The sequence below is a fragment of the Limanda limanda genome, chromosome 6 (assembly GCF_963576545.1).
Source record: "Limanda limanda chromosome 6, fLimLim1.1, whole genome shotgun sequence".
Classification (NCBI taxonomy): Eukaryota; Metazoa; Chordata; class Actinopteri; order Pleuronectiformes; family Pleuronectidae; genus Limanda; species Limanda limanda.
Genome location: NC_083641.1, coordinates 24,756,744 through 24,776,271, shown reverse-complemented (window position 1 = coordinate 24,776,271; position 19,528 = coordinate 24,756,744). Strand labels below are relative to the sequence as shown.

Sequence of the window (19,528 nt, the reverse complement as noted above, 5' to 3'; positions counted from 1 at the left end):
AGGCCGAGGGATCATGGGCCAATGCGATGCAAGCAAACTTATCAGAAACATGAGCAAACATCAGTGAGATATAAACTAGTTAAAATGGTAGAAACCATCTTTGAGAGAAAGTTATTTGAAGTGTTCTTTGACTCTTTTGTTTAGACCAGGTTCCATCTGCTTGGCGGAGGTCAGGTTTACAGTTCGGGGCAGCCACCAGGGGGCGATAAACATGCTTTAGATTCTCTATTGAGGAGCTGTCATGTCGTCCATCTTTATGTAAATGTCCATGAATCATATTTTTGTTGCTATGTGATTATAAAATGCAGAAACTTCAAAGTCAACATTAAAAACAACTTCCTTATTTTATGCTGACAGCTTTTTGGTGAAATATACCTTTAACCGAAAGATATCATTTTTCCTCGAACAGATCCTTTCTTAGTAAACAGTCCTATGGTTTATCAGAATCTCAGAGATGCTTGTGCATAGAGGAACAGGGGGGGGGGGTTATAGGGTCGTTCTTTCCCTCCTCGTCTTTCCTCACCCCCGTTGCAGAGATAGAAGGATATGGGGGAAGTACAGTATGTCATCTTGTCCAAAGCTTTGATCCTCTCAGCCGGCGCTTTCATATCTTTTGAGTTCCTGTACAATGTTTGCTTAGACCCCCCCCCCCCCCCCCCCCCCCTCCAATGCATCCATCCACCAAAGCGTTTCAGCCTCTGGGCATTTCCAGGCTCCGCAGTGAGGATGCTCAACTACAAAGAACATCAGGCAGCTTTGTTTCAGGATGTGCTTTGCTACAGTACCACCACCAAATGTTTGTATTAAGCCCCAGAGCAGATAATAAGCTGGAACTCCGAAAGGCACAGCTTGTTATTAAATTTTAATTCTGGCTTTGACGACGGAGTTTATTTACGCTCGACTCTATTCTTGGATGACAAAGAGTCTATAAAAGGAAAGTTCTCAGGGCCATCAATATCTTTATGGCCGATCTTTATTTTTTTTTTCCCCTTTTCAGCACGTGTGTGATTATATGATAACGATCGTGAAATGTTATGGTGTAATTGTAGCTGAAGAACGGCGTTGTTGGTAATGACCTCCGTCTGTGTAGATCTAATAACCATTTCAGCCAATCTAATTTAATTGTGTATCACATGGCTGCCGTGCACGTTTATCACCGAAATCAAATGGGAATGCAGCCGGTGATTAATGATTTTCATAGAGTTGTCTTCTTTATCTGCGAGAACGCCACTTTGCATTGACCTCGTTAATTAAATCCTTACATGCACCCACTCCTGCAGCATTTTTGCCAGATTTGCTTTGGTTGTACAATCTAATATAGTTCAAATTAGCTGAGATGAAAGAGTGTCCGGGGAGAGGGAGCCGGCCAGGCCTACAGGGGCGAGGGATTAAGAGTGTGTAATTTACTCGATGAAGACTCTCCCTCCGTTATCGCTCCGCTGGTACGAGCAGGTGATTCTGAATTTCAGATTCTATGGGAGATGACAGGTGCAGGATGACCTTTCTCAGCCGGGGCTACATGGTTTCCCCGGGTTAATGAGGGAGTAGTCACATCTGAATGAGCAGCAGTGAAGGCGTCCGGTGTTATAGGAAAACAAAAGGTTTTATTTCAAGTGTGTGTTTCAGAAATCTCACGGTGATGGTAAACGAGTTGCTGACCTTCGGAGTAGTTGTTGTTTTCGACTCTGTGTACTGTTGTTGTAGCAGCTATTTAAATACTGTTAAGACAACTAAGTATTGTGTATTAAGTTGAAATTGTTCTCCCAACTTTCTTGATCCATCAACAAGCCACAAATACATGAAATAATCAAATAATCAAACTAGTGTGTTTCATGGTAGTGCAATAGTTTGTAAATATTACATTTCCTATTGGGCCACAATAAAGTTTGTTTCAAATAGAAATTGCTACAGGATACATTTGTAAAACAGTCACACATTATGATTAATTTGAGAATTAATAAACTCAGTATTGTTGCTCATCCCTTGTCAGTATGTAATAAACGTATATTTTTCTCTGTGACTGTGGGATATGAGGTTCTCTGTATGGGATGCAGAAGCTTGAGCCTTTCTGCAGCGGTGTCAGTTCTGTCCATCCATCACTCATAACTTCGTTGAACTATGACTGAACATGCGAAGCTTCAAAGCTGCCACTCGAGGAAAAATCTTCCAAAGACCATGTGTGTTATTTTGCCGAAATTGAGGGAGTTTCAATGTGCGTTTCCCAACAAAAAATCAATTGTCACACACATATTCCAAAGGATTACAGTTGCAGATAGATTTTAGACAAGATATCACTTGAGCCAAAAATATAAATATGATACAGAGGTTCACTTTGTGGGATGGGGCTCACCTGGGCACTCTAGCCCTCCTGGTGCGGCCGCAGGTTTGAATCCGACCTGGCCCTTTGCTCTGAGTCAGCCTCTCTCTCTCTCTCTCCCTAGTCCACGCTACCTTGTCCTATCCTAAATGTTGAAATGTCCCCAAAAAATATATATAAAAAATCATATCTCTGCATGTCCAGGCTTAAGGTTTAGTATCAGTGTTCAGGGTGAGAAGTGTCAGAGGCAGAACCATTTGCTAAGAGTGTTTAAGTGAATGTAAATCAATGCCTAGGATGTGGAATGTACCCTAAATAAATATTGTAATCTAGGACTATAAGCTTTCTGTGCTGCTACGCTCCAGTGCACCCCCGCTGATACCTTCTGTATTCTCACTGACTGTGAATAAGACTGTCAGCCTGGAATGCAAATCTCAGGCGCATGTTTCAAACCATTGGCCACGCTATGTGTTTGCTGCATTTGACAAACAATTCGAAACAACTGAAAGCGTATTCGACCTTGTTGCGGTAAAGGTCATCTGAATTCCACATGGCACCGCTGACTCTGCCCCCCCCGTTAATGAATTCCTTGTCTCTTTTTTGTTTGTTTGTTTGTCTGTTTGTTTCCCTGTGATTCCCCCGCTGCAGCTCTGAGAGACCACAGAATCGAGCTGGTGCGAGCCACGTCGCAGGAGCTCACGATCAAGATCGGTGACGTCAGCCTGTCGGACGAGGGCCAGTACACCTGCTCGCTCTTCACCATGCCCGTCAAGACCACCAAGGCCTTCCTCACGGTTCTGGGTGAGCACGTCCGTTCGGGCCCAGTCTCCACAGGCCAATTACTTCTGGCTAATTCCTCACGTTCTTGACAGCGTGAATACCTGCACCCTTTTTTAAAAAAATGATAGCCCATTGCTTTGCTTCACCCTTGTTACTTTTTAGGAAAATAACATTTCTGCTTTGCATTTTACAATTTTCTACAAGAATAAACATTGACAGTGGAGCCTGCAAGATAGTAGTTTTACTCCATTTTTATTTTCTGCCAAGCAGGACGACCACAAATACTCAAATAGTGAGAATATGTTCACACCTTTGTAAGACAGGTGTGCTGAAGGATAGTCAACACTCGTTTTTTAACATTTCTTTGTCAAGCATCTCACCGGCTGACAGGAAGATAGCTGCCACAGAAATCTGGATGAGTCATTTATTTTTATCTGTATTTAATAAACATCCTTTTATTATTCTTATTTATTGTCAGTCATCGTTTTTCTTTCAATAGAAATCACTTTGGGATTTTTTTAAGCTGTTGTTTTTTTTTTTTGTCCTACCTTCAAAAAATAAGTTTGTGAAAAAGCCTTCAGCAAATATTCAATTTGCTCTTGTCACCAAGATAAGAAGGCATGGATATCAGAAAGTGAATTCTGTCATTCAGTAAATCATTCTGAGTTGTCAGAGGTATACAGGATATTATAACTCACCGGGCTGTTTCCAATTTCTTTTATATACATGTGTACGTTCAGTATGTTGCTTATGATTATAGTTTCCTGCACCACAGGGGTACCGGGCCGGCCAGAGATCACAGGATTCACCAAGCCAGCCATGGAGGGCGACGTGATCACCTTGACGTGCAGCACGTCCGGCAGCAAACCAGCCGCCCACATCCGCTGGTTCCGAAACGACAAGGAGGTCCAAGGTAAGCGTGTGCTGTGGATTTCACTGGGTCTCCTCTTGACACTCGCCCCCTGTTGGAGACCTCATTACTGTCAAGTCATTCCTTTGTGCTCATATTCATGCCTTGTTCCACCGGCCGGGCTCAAACCGTTCTGCTGCTGAGTTTCCAAGTTCTCCTCGTGTCTCCGTGGGTTTTCTCTGGGTATTCCAGCTTCCTCCCGCAGTCCGAAGACCTGCAGCTCCGGTTAATTGGAAACTCTGTATTGCCCATAGGTGTGAATGGTTGTTTGTCTCGGTATGTCAGCCTTGTGATGCTCCATCTCTCCCTCAATGTTAGCTGGGATTGGCTCCAGCCCCCCAGGGACCCTGGATGGATGGATGGATGGATGGATGGATGGATGGATGGATGGATGGATGGATGGATGGATGGAAGGGAGTCTTGGTCTTATTCTTGTTTGTTAGATCTAATCTTTGTTTCTAAAACCCCAAAAGCCCAATGTTGAATTTAAAATGTAATAAAACACAGAACAGTATCATATTATAACCTCCATCGAGGAAGTTATGTTATTGCCTGTGTTTGTTTGCTAGTTTACAGGATTATGCAAAAACTACTCAACCAATTTCCATAACATTTTGTGGAGGCTTGAGGATGAACCCAAGACACAGATGATAATTCATGGATCTTGATTAAAAACAAATCATCAGAATTATTTATGGGACTGATCTGTATGCAATTTGGTGCAGATCAGAATAAAAACCATTCTAGTTCAGATAATTGAACTAATCTGCTAAAAACATTCTGTTGATTATTATTCTTTTAATCGAGCAATAAACTCATGAACTGACTTATCATGAAATGCCAAGTTTGTCACGTAGGCGAATTCATATGTCGGTGAAATGTCATTTGAAGAATAAGAATAATAAAAATTGCATCCTTGCACTTTGAGTAAATGCCTTGTGCGTCACGTTAGGTTCAACAGACAACAGGTGATCATTTCTCCTGTGGTTAGAGATTCTCCGCCGCCCTCGACACCGTTTGCTTGAGATGAATCGTTGTCGTCGGCTTCCCGTCCGCTCTCGACAGCCGTGTAACCATCAATCCCTCGGTAGCTCTGACTGAGTGCCTTATTTTTTTTACGCAGAGCGACGATTAGATTAGTCACACGAGTCAAAGACGATACCAGAACGCACGGAAAAGGCAAACTCAGGGAGGCCACGTAGTTTCACCCAGACGGTAAAAGTATACCCCAACAGGAAAGAAAGGAATTACGCAGCAGATGCAGTTTAGCTTTCTGTTCTTTCACTTTCTTATAGACCTCATCTCCAAACTGCCTGAAGTTCTTTTTACAGCTTTCATCTCCGTCTTATTTCCATTTTAAAAACACAAAACCCAGATAAGACAAAAAAACATAAAAAAATGAGAATGGAATGTTTTTTCTCAATGTGATGGCTGAGGTAAGCTGTGTGCAGCTCTTTAATGTAATGGAGCTGCTGCAGAGACTGGCTGTGACAGTTGCTCTTTATTGAAGATTTGCACCAGAGAGCTTTTTCTTGGTGGTTCTGTCTGTGTCTGCCCAACATGGCATGATGATTGATGGGAGTGGGGCCGGGATATGAAGTTTTCTTGTTGAAATGACATGCACGTAGATTCCTGAAAGGCCAGTGGAGAGATGGCACACAGCATCTCAACCAGACACGCCGTCCATCTCGAGAGGCACTGAAATGATCCCTTTCTCTGCCTTGAAATAAACCTTTCAAACTTCAAAACTTTATTCTTAACACTTTGGAACATGTCCATTCAAGGTAAAAGGTCAAAATGTAATCCCACAAAGTTTAAGTGATGACAAAACAGATCCGGGAGTTTTTGGGATTGTTAGATCCAAACTGATCCTCCTTCAAGAAACACATGATAAACCACATCATTCCAATCTTCCATTTTTTGAATCAATAGAATACATTTTACTGTGAATATACACAAATCATAGTAACATAGTACAAACGTCTCCAACGAAACGTGTAAAATTATGCTTTGGCAGAAAGCTATCATCCTCAATGTCGTTTCAGTTTCCTGTACATACACGATCAAGAAGAATTGAATGGGGCTCTCACTAAATAGGTATTTCTTTAAACTAACGTTACAAGCTGGTTCCAGGGGCCCCCTCTCAGCTCGGGATGCCCACCCTGTTGCAACGGCCATGCACATACCTCCATTCACATCCAACTCCCATCTTCTGTAGATATCAATAATAATACCTCCATCCCACCGTCAGGTCAGCAGGAATCACAGGCCAGAAAAACAAAAGCACGGTTCCCTACAATTATATTTCACGTGTGAGGCTGCATTGACATGTGATGTGTGAATTACACGTCTGCCCTCAACTGCCGCCTCGTATACAGATGTTCTTTCATTAGTTTCACTCGTGCATGGCGGGTTTTATTAAGCCGCTTGGGCAAACAGCCCCGGTGTGATGCATCTCCGAGTCAAAGAGAGAAGAAGAACAAAGGCGAGACTGGGAGGCTTCGACTTAAAAACTTCATTTCCATGTCAAAGTGTCAAACAGGAGGAATGTCAATCAGTGCTGCAGATCCAAGTCTTTTGTAGGCGCCGCTTTAAAGGCGCCATGTGAGGGGGATGTGCTGGGAGCAGCATGTTCTGCCATGGGTTCTTCTGCGGTGGATCATTGCCGCCAGTGTCGGCTGTCACTCAAATCTCTCCCCACCGGGGGACCAGGCTACAAAGCGCCACAGCGACAGCAGGTGCGATAGCAAAAACATGTCATATTTATTTTATGCTCTGATGATTTGTTTTTCAACAATTTGTATTAGAAGCACACGGCATTACAAACCTCAAAATGCAACTGTCATCCGGTGTCAAGCAATTTGTTTGCAGAGTATAGAGCCATACAAATTACTTGTGTCACTGAATGACAGCCGGGCTTCAAAATTGTAATCTATTGAGGAACAAAATCCACCCACTCTCCCTTTCTCTGCAAACACAAAACGGCCTATATATTTATAAGAGCCCGAGCTGCGCGGAGAAGAAGAGTCACAGGTAGATTTTCAAGAAAAGAAGATCTTTATTCACCTAAAATGAAGAATATGACACTTTTGCAAAATGTTCAACGAAGACACGGGGCCATAAAAAAGTCAACTTAGCTGAACTAGAGTCAGGCAAACTTAGAACCATGTGACAGTAACTGAGCCGAGCTAAATATTCTGCATCTGAGGCCAAAGCCACAGTGTCCCGTTTTAATGTGTAGAAAGTACACAGTGAATACATTTTTGTGTTTAATTTTTCCAGTGAGTTTGCTTTGATTAGATATCTGATGCTATAAAAACACAGTGAAACATCATGATTACTAGCTAAAAACATGTATTTGTAGGAAGTCGTTACCAAGGCTTCTCGCCACAATCACCACGGCACAGACTCTGTCTCCAAATTACATTAGAAATATGGCAGCACTGTATTCTATTGTAGTTTTGATTTTGTACAATGGGGGAAGTGGTGATCTGTTGCGTTTAGGTGCGGCTGTGGCTGTAAAGTGCTTTGAGTCGTCAAGACTAGAAAGATTTTAGTTTATTACAGACCATTCACATCTGTAAAATTTTCCAGGTGTTTATTTGTCTATTTTATTCATTTATTTGGTTTATACCATATTTCTCACTTCACATATTCCTCATCAGCATCATAAACCAAGTGTCCCGGCTCCCATTCATACACATGTTGCATTAAATACCTGTTTTTATTTTAGCATCAAGAGTGAGAGATGTGTTGCTGCTCATATTTAAGACCAATTAAAATGTATTTATCTAACATCTGTTCACCTGTTAAAAACAACAACTCCCTGTATAATTTTGCTCTTCTATTTGTGTTTTATATATTTCGAGTGAATATCTGAGACTCGAGCGACATCACAAGAATATTCCAGCATATGTTGTCGACCTTTTAATAGTTTTTCTCACATTTATGCGTTAATTGGTGTGTTTTTGTTGTTTTGCTATTTTTAAACGCCCACTTTTTCACATTGAATTCAACTTTAGTGCAAAGTAATCTTTGTACCTCTTTAAACATTAGATAAAAGTTATAAAAGTAATGAAACAATTAAAATTTAAGGAACCAGAAGCCGTGGGGAAGAGGTTAATCGAGGACTTATGGGTGTGAGATAAAACGTGTCTGTGGCTTCTGCTTGTTTTTGTTACAATCCTACAAATCATGACAATCAAACCCTAAACTTTATTTCGCGAAATGAATTTAAAAACCAAATAAAAGATTTAATTGCAAAACAAATGTGTGCAAACATATTTAGACCTTTTAAATTTTGCCGTTCAATTAATTGTCTGAGTATAAACTTTTCCACACTGGTTATTGATCTTTTGCAGCATCATCACAGAAATACAGAACTCCTGCTTTAAAGAGGAATTATTTCACATTTGCAACGATTTTCCATAATTTTACCTGAGATTGAAAGTGACAACAACAGTTAGACTATTACACCAATGTGTGAAAACATGTGACGGTCTAATAACTGAAAAGATAATTGTGTGATAAAACTTTGAATTCACGATCAATAGTTTTATGGAGCCAGAATAATTATTTCTAAGCTCCTCATTTATTAGTTCAAGCTGAACATTGGAATAATAATAAAAGTCCCCGGGGAATAATAAACTTTTTACACAGCTGATACAAGTCTATTAACAATATTATTTTAGAAATGTGATCAAAGCATAATGGATAATCAATCAACATAATAAACAGTGACAATGAGTGGGTTAAACAGCCTGTTAGCATTAATATATATGCATAAAGTAAGTGCATAAATAAGTGCATAAATATAAAGTGTGTTAACTTAAATAGTGTATTGTCACAACCTAAGACCATGCACATCGTTTTAGGCTAGAAAATAAATTAGGATTGTCATGTTCCTCTTTACACTATAAAATATTTAACTTTTATCCTTAAGCATATCAGGCATCAATGTGTCATTAATAAAAACTGTTAAACGAGGCGTGGGAGTGGGAGTTCATACTTTTAACAGCAAATTAAATGAGAAGTAAGAACATCATCATTTGTTTACATATTGGAAAAAACCTCTGATGCCTCCATGTGTCCTCTGGAAAGATTCTGATCTTCAAAGCTGAACTATAAAGATCTCTGGACGATCACCAGGAGGAGAAAAACACCAAATACATACAGATATGATTCAACTACACCTGCACCAACTCTGGTATTGTTACACACCTGCCACCGAGGCTTCAACTTGTCAAACACTGAGGAGGATCTGCTCACATCTCAGGGATCTGGTTTTTAAAGCTGCTGCACCTGGGTGATTCCCATTGCTCTGTGGCGACGCTGGCAGCCGCCTTTAAAGACCGGCAGCTTCCCTGTGGTATCTCTAATGCTGCGGGCGACTCGGCGAATGAGAGGAAGAGCTGGAGAGATTTGGTTTTGACGCCACAGAGTCGATTCCTCCCCCCTCATGTTCTGCAAGGCAAAACGCAAAGACTTCCCCTGTTTGCTCTGGAGATATGTGATGTTTGATTTATTCATTTGTTCATGTTCTCATATGAGAGGAATTAGTCAATAACAGTGAGGTGTCCTGGAGGTTGCTGTGTTTGTGTGTGTGTGTGTGCGTGTGTGTGTGTGTGTGTCTGTGTGTGTTTGTGTGCGTGCGTCATGCATTCAAACACCACTGACTGTTGCAAAATAAGCCAGAACAGAATAATATCGCACCATTTCAAACGTTGCTAAAAAGGTGAAAAACACAAGTTCACATAATTTACATAATCATATTTTCAAACTATACAGTGCAAATTCCTGAATGACTAATTAAGTGATGTTATTGTATTCAGAGTGAAAGAGAATTAATGTTTAAGCATAAACTTCCACCTCCCGTTTTCTAAGCTTTTGAGAGTTTGGTTATTTTCAGAGACCAACATTAAACAAACCATTCAAATCTGTACTTTGCAATATACGTCGTTATTTATTCTTCACACCCAGACTGAAAAAATATGAATTAATGTAGCTGCAGTAGCTGTTATATTAAAAATCATTACGGTATAATCCTCTTGATGTGACAAAATCACAGAGATTCAGTGGAGTGGAACAAATGGGACAGATCAGCCCAAAATGATGATGATGATGATGATGATGATGATGATGATGATGATGAAGGGGTGATCTATGTTTCATTGAAAGGGGCTTTTAGTGTTTAAGAGACCAATTGATTAAATGAGTAAACACATGTACATTTACTGTATTGACTGATTGAGTCAGGGTTGCACTAGATTGTTAGAAGCTCCTGGGAGAGGAAGAGGGGTAGAAAAGGTTTGTTGTCCTCTTTGCCTCCAGGGGGCGCAGCGAGCAGCCTTGTGCAGATGTTTCCATAGCAACGTGACGCCAGCACACAAATCGCTGACAGCAGAGCAGCAGTCAAACCACAGAGAAATGCTTCCAATTAAAAAGAGGCGTCTCAATGAGGATGAAGTGTCAGGACAGGGGAAGGAAGAGCAAGGTGTGACTACAACTATGGAAATCCACCCCATGCTGCTGTGTGTGTGTGTGTGTGTCTGTGTGTGTGTGTGTGTGTGTGTGTGTGTGTGTGTGTGTGTGTGTGTGTGTGTGTGTGTGTGTGTGTGTGTTGACTGGGATGTTTGAGAGATGGTCCTGGAGGAGCAAATACACCCGACCAACCGAGTCAACACTCGCACACTCCGCTCACCATTCACTCCAGTTTGACTTGGCTTTCAAAGGCCAAGGATTCTAATCCTCAAAGGGGATGCAGAGAAAAACAACAACAACAACAACAACACTGCAGCTTTCTGTGTCATGCTTCTCACGTTTCAGTTTTTCTCTCCACTTCTATTCAGAATACTTTATTTCTCCGTATGAAGAACTGTTTCTCCAGTTATATTGAAAGGAATTTCCCCCCTCTTGTGTGTTTGCCCACCTGCAGGAAGCAAGGAGCTGAACGCCACCGGTAAATCTTTCACCGTCCGGAGCAGCCTCCAGCTCCAGGTGGACAAGCGGGACGACGGCGTGGCCTACACCTGCAGCGTGGAGCACGTGTCCCTGTCCAACCCCTACATGACCACCGAGGTTCTGGAGGTCCACTGTGAGTGTCACACACACACACACACTCCCCACAAAGCTGGATTAGGTGCCAGATTAGTATTGAGAAGAAATACAAGGATTGAGATTACATTTATGTCTGCAGGTTTAGCTTTGCATTTGCTCAGGATTAGTGTAGGATTAGTTTGCAGGTAAGGGATTAGTAGCAAAGCAGAACAGGGATCTGGGCTGGAGCTGGAGCTGCCCGGTGGGTAAAGAGCTAACTACTGTTGTACTTTGTTGGTGTTAGAGTTAAACCCTCCATTTCACAGTGCTCTCAGTGAAATGGATTTTTCTTTTTTGCGTGTCTTTCCCACAGATGCTCCCCATTTGGACATCGCACACCCATTGCTCATTCCACAAGAAGGGCAATACTTCAAATTGGAGTGCGTGTCCATAGGCAACCCAATGTAAGTTATCAAAAGTTGTTGTAAAGCTTCAATTTGGTGTTAATAGCATGAGGAGGGAAGGAAATAGAGTGTTAGCGGTGAGCGGCTCTGCTTCTGGAAATAAATTACTAATTCATTTTCTCCAATGACATTTCAGAAAATCCTTATGAAAAGCGGTTTAAGCCAGAGAACATTTGATTGGGACGAGAAAAAAAAGGGCAATGGTACAAGAGTGTGAACATCATTTTTATAAGAGTGAAGGAACTACGCATCCCACAAGCCATTGCAAATTATACCTTTCCAACGATTTCCTGTGATTTTCTCCCTGATTTTAACCTGTAGTGTTCCGATATACTGTAGTTTTTGTCTTTTATATACGTAGGTAACATTTTGATTTAGTGTTGTCGACTGTAATCGTGGCAAATCCTGGTTGCTATTTTGTAAACATCATATAATTCTGAAATCCAATCGTAGACGACATGATTTTTTGCGTTTGTGGTAAACGGTGAGCTCCACCAATCAGAGTTACTCCTACACCTGAGGATTGTGGGTAGTTGTGGTCCATCTACTTTACTATACAAAAAACTGTAGAACAGACTTTCATTATCATTTATAATATGTCTACCTTGGATGGCGGCTATATTATGGCTGATAAACAATATCTCTATTCAGAAAATGAAGGGTATTTTTACTTCCAGAACCAAGCTGTGGAGCTCCATTGGTCTTCATCAGAGAAAATAATATTCTAAGATGTATCTGTAGTTTATTGGTTATTAACTGACATGTAATAAAATATCAGTATTGTTTTTTTTAAAAGATCAAATTGTGTGTTTTCTTTCCCAGACCTGATTCGGTGCAGTGGTCTAAAGACGGCGGCGGGCTGCCCGACATCGAGCGCATGATCGTGGAGGGAAGAGAACTAACCATCACCACGCTAAACAAAACCGACAACGGCACATACCGCTGCGAGGCGAGCAACCACCTGGGGACCAGCAGCGCCGAGTTCACACTGTTCGTCTACGGTGGGTTCTTCAGTCGGGGGTCTCGTTATGGATGATCAGTTCTGTGCGCCAGGCGAATTATGTGCTCGCTCAAAGATGCTCGGCTTTCATAACAAAGATTCAAAGTCAGCAGGGGGGGGGCTTATCAGTGCTGCAACGTAATCTGAAGAGGTTATAGATTTAAATATATATATATATGCTGCTGGTATAGGTAATGATAAAAAAAAGAGCAGGATAACAAAGCCTTAACATCAACCGCGAATATGAAAGGTTTCAACGTCTCCTGGAAGTGACAGATGCTTTTAAAATCAATGAGTGTGGGAGACGTGTGTCTAAGGGAGACTTTCCGTATGAAGACGTACAACCGACAATCATTTACCCGTCATTAGGCGTCGATCAGGAGCCCACAGCCTCCGTGAAGGAGAAACACGCACAGAAAATCATAATGGTTACATGCGGAAATCTGCAAATATGTTTTAAATGAGATTTATCAAGTCATTTACAATTTTTTCCCTGAATAATGTTTATCGCTCCTGCACCTGTGTGGTTTGGAGGAAAGACAAAAATCAACACCTAGACCCTGCCAGTGTGTTTGCAAGGTTGAGCTCTAGATTTATTTTATTTTGTCAACATTTCAAACAGCCATTGGTTGCCATAAATTTAAAAAAAATTGAGATTTCTTTCTTCAAGTTAATTCTTAAATCTGCACAGAATGTGGTTACCAATATATTATAACTGTGTAATTGTGCTATGACAGGCTAACAAATGCAAATCTCACAAGATAATTAGCAACGCGATAATTTGGCTGCAAATTGACGGAGTATTTTAACCTTAGTAGAATAATACATTAAATAACCTCAGCAGGGTTTTAACGATTTATAGTCAATGGGATACAACATGTAAAAAACACTGGTATGAGCCATTGTATTATTACTTTGATAAATCATTTCTTTGTTTTGGTGAATAATTGGATAGAAAGAGTACAACATGGCCGGCCACAGTATTTATCTAAAACAAACAAAAGTGTGGTAAATTCAAAATCCGTTATTCTATATGTTTAATTCAGATTCAGATTAATCTTATTTTTGGAGCAGAATTTATGTCGCATAGCAAAATCCTCCATAGTCGTGCATGACACCTGTTTTCACACCAATTCCTCGAGTTTCATATATTTCTTGCCTTGTCACCGTACAGGGATATAAACCGGTTTACTTACCTGCACCACACAGGTTCAGCTTGTGGACTCTCTCCCTTGTGAGAAAACCGGGGGAAAAGTGTTAAGGAAGCAGAATTTAGCTTCCAAGTGCCGCCTGGAGGAGAGATAAGTTAAATCCGAGACAGTGGAGGGAATAAAGACAGCGTGGTGTGGGTAACGGATCATTAAGGCCTCTGCGGCACGTGTTTGTAATGTTTATCAAATACAGCCAAGTCCCCCAAACTTTACAAAACAAGGACAAAATATAATAATTCAGTTTTTGCCAATTAAACAGTCCCCACAGGAGAGGGCAGTTTGCTTGGGAGTGACTTATCACAGCTCCAGCGACGGACTTCTTCGAGATCACAAGCTGGTAACAGGATTCACGGCAGCTTCTTTTATTCACATTTTAAAAAGCAGAGGGTTTTTGGGAGAGAAACACTGGAGGAAAAGGAGACACACTCGTCCTTTCAGATTATGTTATCTCGGTCGCTTCTGTCAGCTCAATGAACAGGGTGAGGCAGCGATGTCAGGCTGGTCCATATCATCCTGTCACATCTGGGGGAACCATGTGCTGCCTTTTCATTCCTCACATTTCACAGCCAGGGAGATTTCTGCATTATTTAAAATTATACATATATATATAATTCAAATTTGTTGTTAGAAATACAGAGTATATTTTCGCGAGGAGCTGCTCCTCGCTCTTTGAGAGATCAACCGAGACAAAAAGCGAAACTGATAACCCTCAACAAAGATCCCGGTTAGGACGGATGAAGGATCGAGTGAAGCAGGTGAAAGACGAGCGAGTCGTCCTCGTTTCACCGATGACGACACTCGTTCTCCAGCTCCACCGCGGCTGGCTCAATACTTACCGGGTCTCTTTTAACGGCGTCTCAGCCTCTTAGCCTAATTCACTAATGACAGCCGAGCCACGAAGCAATAAATGTTATCGCTCCGCCGCAATTCATCATCTTCCCCCGATTATGCTCCATGATACAGTGTATTAAATAAAGCGAGCAAACGCCACACACGATAATTACTCTGTCTGAGAAGCCGGGGGAGATGGGAGCAGATATCAGTTTGATGACACACTCCCGTTCCCGTCGTTCATTCTACATTTTCACCTCGACGAGCGAGACACACGCTGAGACTTTCACTCTCTCTCTCTGTGTGTGTGTGTGTGTGTTTGTGTGTGTGTGTGTGTGTGTGTGTGTGTCGCCCATTCACCAGCCAATCATCAGCTGCTGGGAAATATACAACAGATGCTAGAAATCGGAGTCCTTCACGTATGACTCATCCTCTGCCCAAAGATTTGAAAGAATTGACTCATTCAGAGCCTGAGTCATTTGTGCAACTCTTGTATTTCATCATCTGTGCATATTTGAGTTGGATGTTGCTTGGATTCACTGAGGTCAAAGGTCAGCAGCAGCAGCAGCCACGCGCTCTCATTGATTTGTGCTGTTTGGGTTCTTTCTCCTCTGAGTTTCCTCATGTTGAGCTTGTTCCCTGTGGACGGGTTGTGTGTTTTTCTTTGCTCCACGTTGTTCCTGTTTTCATTTAGCATCTCCACGTCCCCCTCCTCCCACCCTCCCTCCCTCCCTCCCTCCCTAGCTTGTTCTTCCAGTTCGATAATGCCGGCATTCCCACACCAGGCCTCGCCTCACGGCTCCGTGCACTCACAAACACGACACCGAACACACACTTGATGATTGATGAGTTAACAACCAGGGCTTTGAGATAGAAAATAACATTGTGTTTCTGGATGAATTCGATACTCTGTCTATTTTTTTTCCCTCTTTCCATTTTCATTCACAGCACCGGTTACTTCACCGCCAGCTTTCTTTTTTATTATTTATAGCCGTTTTCTGATTAGAGTTATCGCTGGATCAATAAGCAGACCTCGCCGAGTAAGTTACGGAATCGGGTCACGACGGTTTGTAAAGCACCAGGAGCAGAAGATAGAAAACATGTATATTTTATACTTTAGTTCTAATGCTTTCCTCTGTTTGAACCAGGCACGAGAACAGGTTTACAATCACGTTCAAACAACGTTAACCAGTGTGTTTACTTCGGTTCACGTCTCTTAATGTAATTAGCATTGTAGTGTTTGTGTGTGACTTTGTCGTGTTGAGCCACAACAGCTCTCCGCAGGTAAAATATGCAAAGTAGCTGCTTTAACAGTCGGAGAAGCTTTTGATGTTGTGTGAGAAAACAGAGGTTAGCGTGATTCGGGACGTGCTTCATTTCGATAATCAAACCGGCGGAAAGTTTTCTTTCAAACAAAAAGGAATTATGTTTTTATTCAGTTTCATTCCTTGAGGTGCAGCAAAAAACATTTGGACTGTATTTTCTTCCTCCATGAAATATTCGCAAAAAAACAAAATTGTTGTAGAATAGCTGCAGGATCTTGTGTCTGTGCCCGTGGAGCTTTTGGGTCTATGCACAGTCCCAAACAAAACAGGACCCTAGTTTTCACACTTTGATCCAAAGCAACAGTGAGGGTAACACAAACAGACAGACAACACAATCCACAGGGGACCTTTAAACTCTCAGGGATTTGGCCTCTAGAAGCAGTGCTTTAAAATATGTTTCAAAAATATTTTTATACTCTGCCCGATATTGTCTTTTTTATACTGAGGTGCAGGTGAATGAAGTGTTACCAGTTAATGAAAAGTACCTGGGGGGGGGATTGCTTGGTCTCAGTATTAAGGGGTCTGTCCACACAAATTTCCAAAAACTTATTTTCTCATTTACCTCTGGTGCTGTATAGGTTTGCACTTACCCTTTATTTTGCAGGTTTTTATTTAGTTGTACTTCTATTACTATTGAAGAAACATACAATCTGTTAAATCCACATTATCTCTGAAACTTACATTGGCTGGAGAAAAATCCAAGAATTTACAAGTGAAAGCACTTGTAAATTCAATAAATTCAGCTTTTTATTTGGATCTGCACCAAGTTGCATAAACTCATAGAGATCAGCCTCCTTATTATGCGTGATTTTATTTTTGCATGAAGATCCAGAAATGATTTCCAGGGAAGTTAGGGGAAATAAAAATTTTTTAAAAGTTCTCTCTTGGCTCTTGTCAGATCCTCCACCAAATTTCATGGAAATCTGTTCTGTAATCTTGCTAACAAACAAACAAACAAGCAAACAAACCGGAAGGGGTTAAAACAAAAGCCTCTAAAACACAGACTTGTTGCTCAGATGCAGCAAATACCAAACCTATCTGCATCGTGTTACAAACCAATGATATTTGCTGAACAGACCCATTAAGAATGTACCAATCACATGAAGAAACTCAGAAAGTTTTCCATCTTGTCAATGTTTCCTGTGCTCCTCTTCCCAGTCACAGTTCCCAGTGACTCCAGTTAATCCTTTATTTACAACCTTTGCTTTCCGCCACTTCGGTCAAAGTGAAACCTCTAAAGTGGAAAATAAAAGCACTATGTTAACTTCTAGTGTTTCCTTTGAACCTTGTGGCCATCCTGTTATATCACGGTGTTGTTCCCCTCATCTTCCCTTACTGCTGTCACTGTCTGCAACCATGGCAACAGCCAAAGACTTCCCAGGGCCCACGACAGGTAAATATCCCACTAGACGATCATTGCAAGCCAGATGTTACAGTGTGTGATGCTGGATCTGGATCCGGGTCAGGACACATCACGGCCTTTACCCAGCATGAGCCGAGCCATCACCATGCATGGACGCTCTCTCTCTGGCGCCAGCCGCTTCCTCTCTGGCCGTGTCACAGGCTGCATAAGTTATCACACCATAGGTTTCTTTTGGTTTGCTTTGTCTCAGAACCATCTATATTCCATCGTGCAATCTGAGTGATGCTGGGCTGGAGATTGTCTGTGCCGCTGTGTAAATATTAGATTTTAGATCATGTGGGTGTACGGCAGCGAATGGAAGGGAACGGACCAAATTCTTATTTCTATCGCTCACGTTTCTGATCACGTAAAAAAAGGAAAATTTATTTAAATCTATATAGATGCACACGTTTGTGGTGTGTTGTTTTTCTAAGGTTTAAAATAGCTGGGTTGGGTCGATTATATGGCAGGAGGAAAAGAAAATAGAAAGAGTTCAAGTTTCATTCATGTACCTAAACTAAAGTGTCGTTGAAATACTTTACCCCCCGTATTGATTATACGTCTGCAGCTTGTCCGAGGATTTACGACAGATGCTCGGAGCAAAAATGGCCATTTACTCCCCCAGAGCAGTTCTGCTCGTCTCCAGTGTGTGATATGAAAACTGCTTATGCTCCTTGTTGACAGTGGAACACCTGCACAGGTCATTACATCCATCGACATCCAACCCAAAACTCAGCTAATTCCACGGTTGTAGCCGCTAACATTTATTTGCTTTGTAAGTCTGCGGCGCCTGCCTGTGAATCCCTGGTAAAACAGTTGTGGTTTACATTCCGCATGGGGTGAAGCTGCATGTTCCACAATTTCATCTTTTCTTTATTTTGTGTGTGTGTGTGTGTGTGTGTGTGTTGCTGGAGATGCGGTTTTGCATTCTGTTAACAGTGGAGCGTAACGAGGTTTGTAGGAACATCCCCGTCGTCATCTCCCAGGGTCACTTTGCAGAAACCCGAGCACAAGCCACAGCCATTCATCAGCTTGAGATAATGAGAGCGCACGAGGTGCACGGTGGAGACACAGCCACTTAGGGGGTTATTACACAACTGACACCAAGGCATGCTCCTGCCTCGGGAACCCTCAGCTCGCTCTCGGCCCCCGGACGCCGAATGTTAAATAACACTGACTTTGTTTTTGTTTTTTTTTGTTGTTGGTTTTAAACTGATTCTCAGCAGAAGAATGTGGCAACAAGCAAAAAACACACACAATCAAACAAACAATAGCTTTTTTTCCCCAATTGTTCAGAGATTTGTGGTGTTTCCTATGATTGCTCCTTTTATACATCGACTCGAGCTCTTCAAAGCAGCGACGTCAGGTTGCTCTAAATACAGCAGCCGCTCATTTGGGGGCTGTGGAGTCTTTGTTCGCTGAGGAAAGAAGCTGCATCAGGATAATTGAAGGAGCAAAATATTTTCATGGCTGTTCAGTAAAATGTCTGCAGCTGCACGACACACCAGCTGAACATCTTGCAGGTGTTAATATCATCTCTCCACATTTCCATCTCTCTCTCTCTCTCTCTCTCTCTCTCTCTCTGTCTCCCTCTCTCTGGCTCATTTCAGATCCTAACGCTCTGGGACAACACGGACCGGACCACGCTTTAATCGGCGGCGTCGTTGCAGTCGTGGTCTTCATCACCTTGTGCTTGATAATAGTTCTTGGGCGATATCTGGCCAGACATAAAGGTAAAGTAGGTCACCGGAGCTGCCTTGAATAGTTGATTTACTTTCCTGAAGGGGAAACGTGTGTGGATAACTGGCTCTGTGGTTCCTCAGGGACGTATCTAACGCACGAGGCCAAAGGAGCGGAGGACGCGCCCGACGCCGACACAGCCATCATCAACGCCGAGGGAAACCACGTGCACGCAGAGGAGAAGAAAGAGTACTTCATTTAGACTTCAGTTTCACTCTTCTCCTTCGTTTCATGACAACGTGTGACAGCAGACATGCAATTTTTACTTGCCTCAGCATCACTGTCTGTGTTACTTAACTCCATATTATTTCTTTTTCCGTGCTCCGAAAAAGCTCATGCTCTGATATGCTGGTTTTTGTAAGCATCCGCTGGTAATATCGCCTTCTCCTTTTGTAAAGCAATGTGCAGTTGGATCGTGTCCATTTCAGTTTTTGCGGTGCCTAATTGCTGTATACATTTCTGGCAGGTTTTTCTTTATTTTGTAAAAATTCAGAAGCAACGAGAAATGTGCTT

General features: G+C 41.9%; 1 protein-coding gene across 1 annotated transcript in view; it reads left to right on the top strand.

Annotated features, from left to right (window-relative positions):
• Positions 1 to 19,217, top strand: part of cadm2b (cell adhesion molecule 2b) — a 142,433-nt gene extending 123,216 nt beyond the window's left edge. Inside the window, exons 4-11 of the mRNA XM_061073562.1 lie at positions 2,966 to 3,118; positions 3,873 to 4,010; positions 10,942 to 11,100; positions 11,416 to 11,506; positions 12,329 to 12,507; positions 17,240 to 17,266; positions 18,886 to 19,008; positions 19,099 to 19,217. Of these exons, the coding sequence (XP_060929545.1) occupies positions 2,966 to 3,118; positions 3,873 to 4,010; positions 10,942 to 11,100; positions 11,416 to 11,506; positions 12,329 to 12,507; positions 17,240 to 17,266; positions 18,886 to 19,008; positions 19,099 to 19,217 (989 nt within the window). The remainder of the gene's footprint in view (positions 1 to 2,965; positions 3,119 to 3,872; positions 4,011 to 10,941; positions 11,101 to 11,415; positions 11,507 to 12,328; positions 12,508 to 17,239; positions 17,267 to 18,885; positions 19,009 to 19,098) is intronic.
• The last annotated feature ends 311 nt before the right edge of the window (positions 19,218 to 19,528 follow it).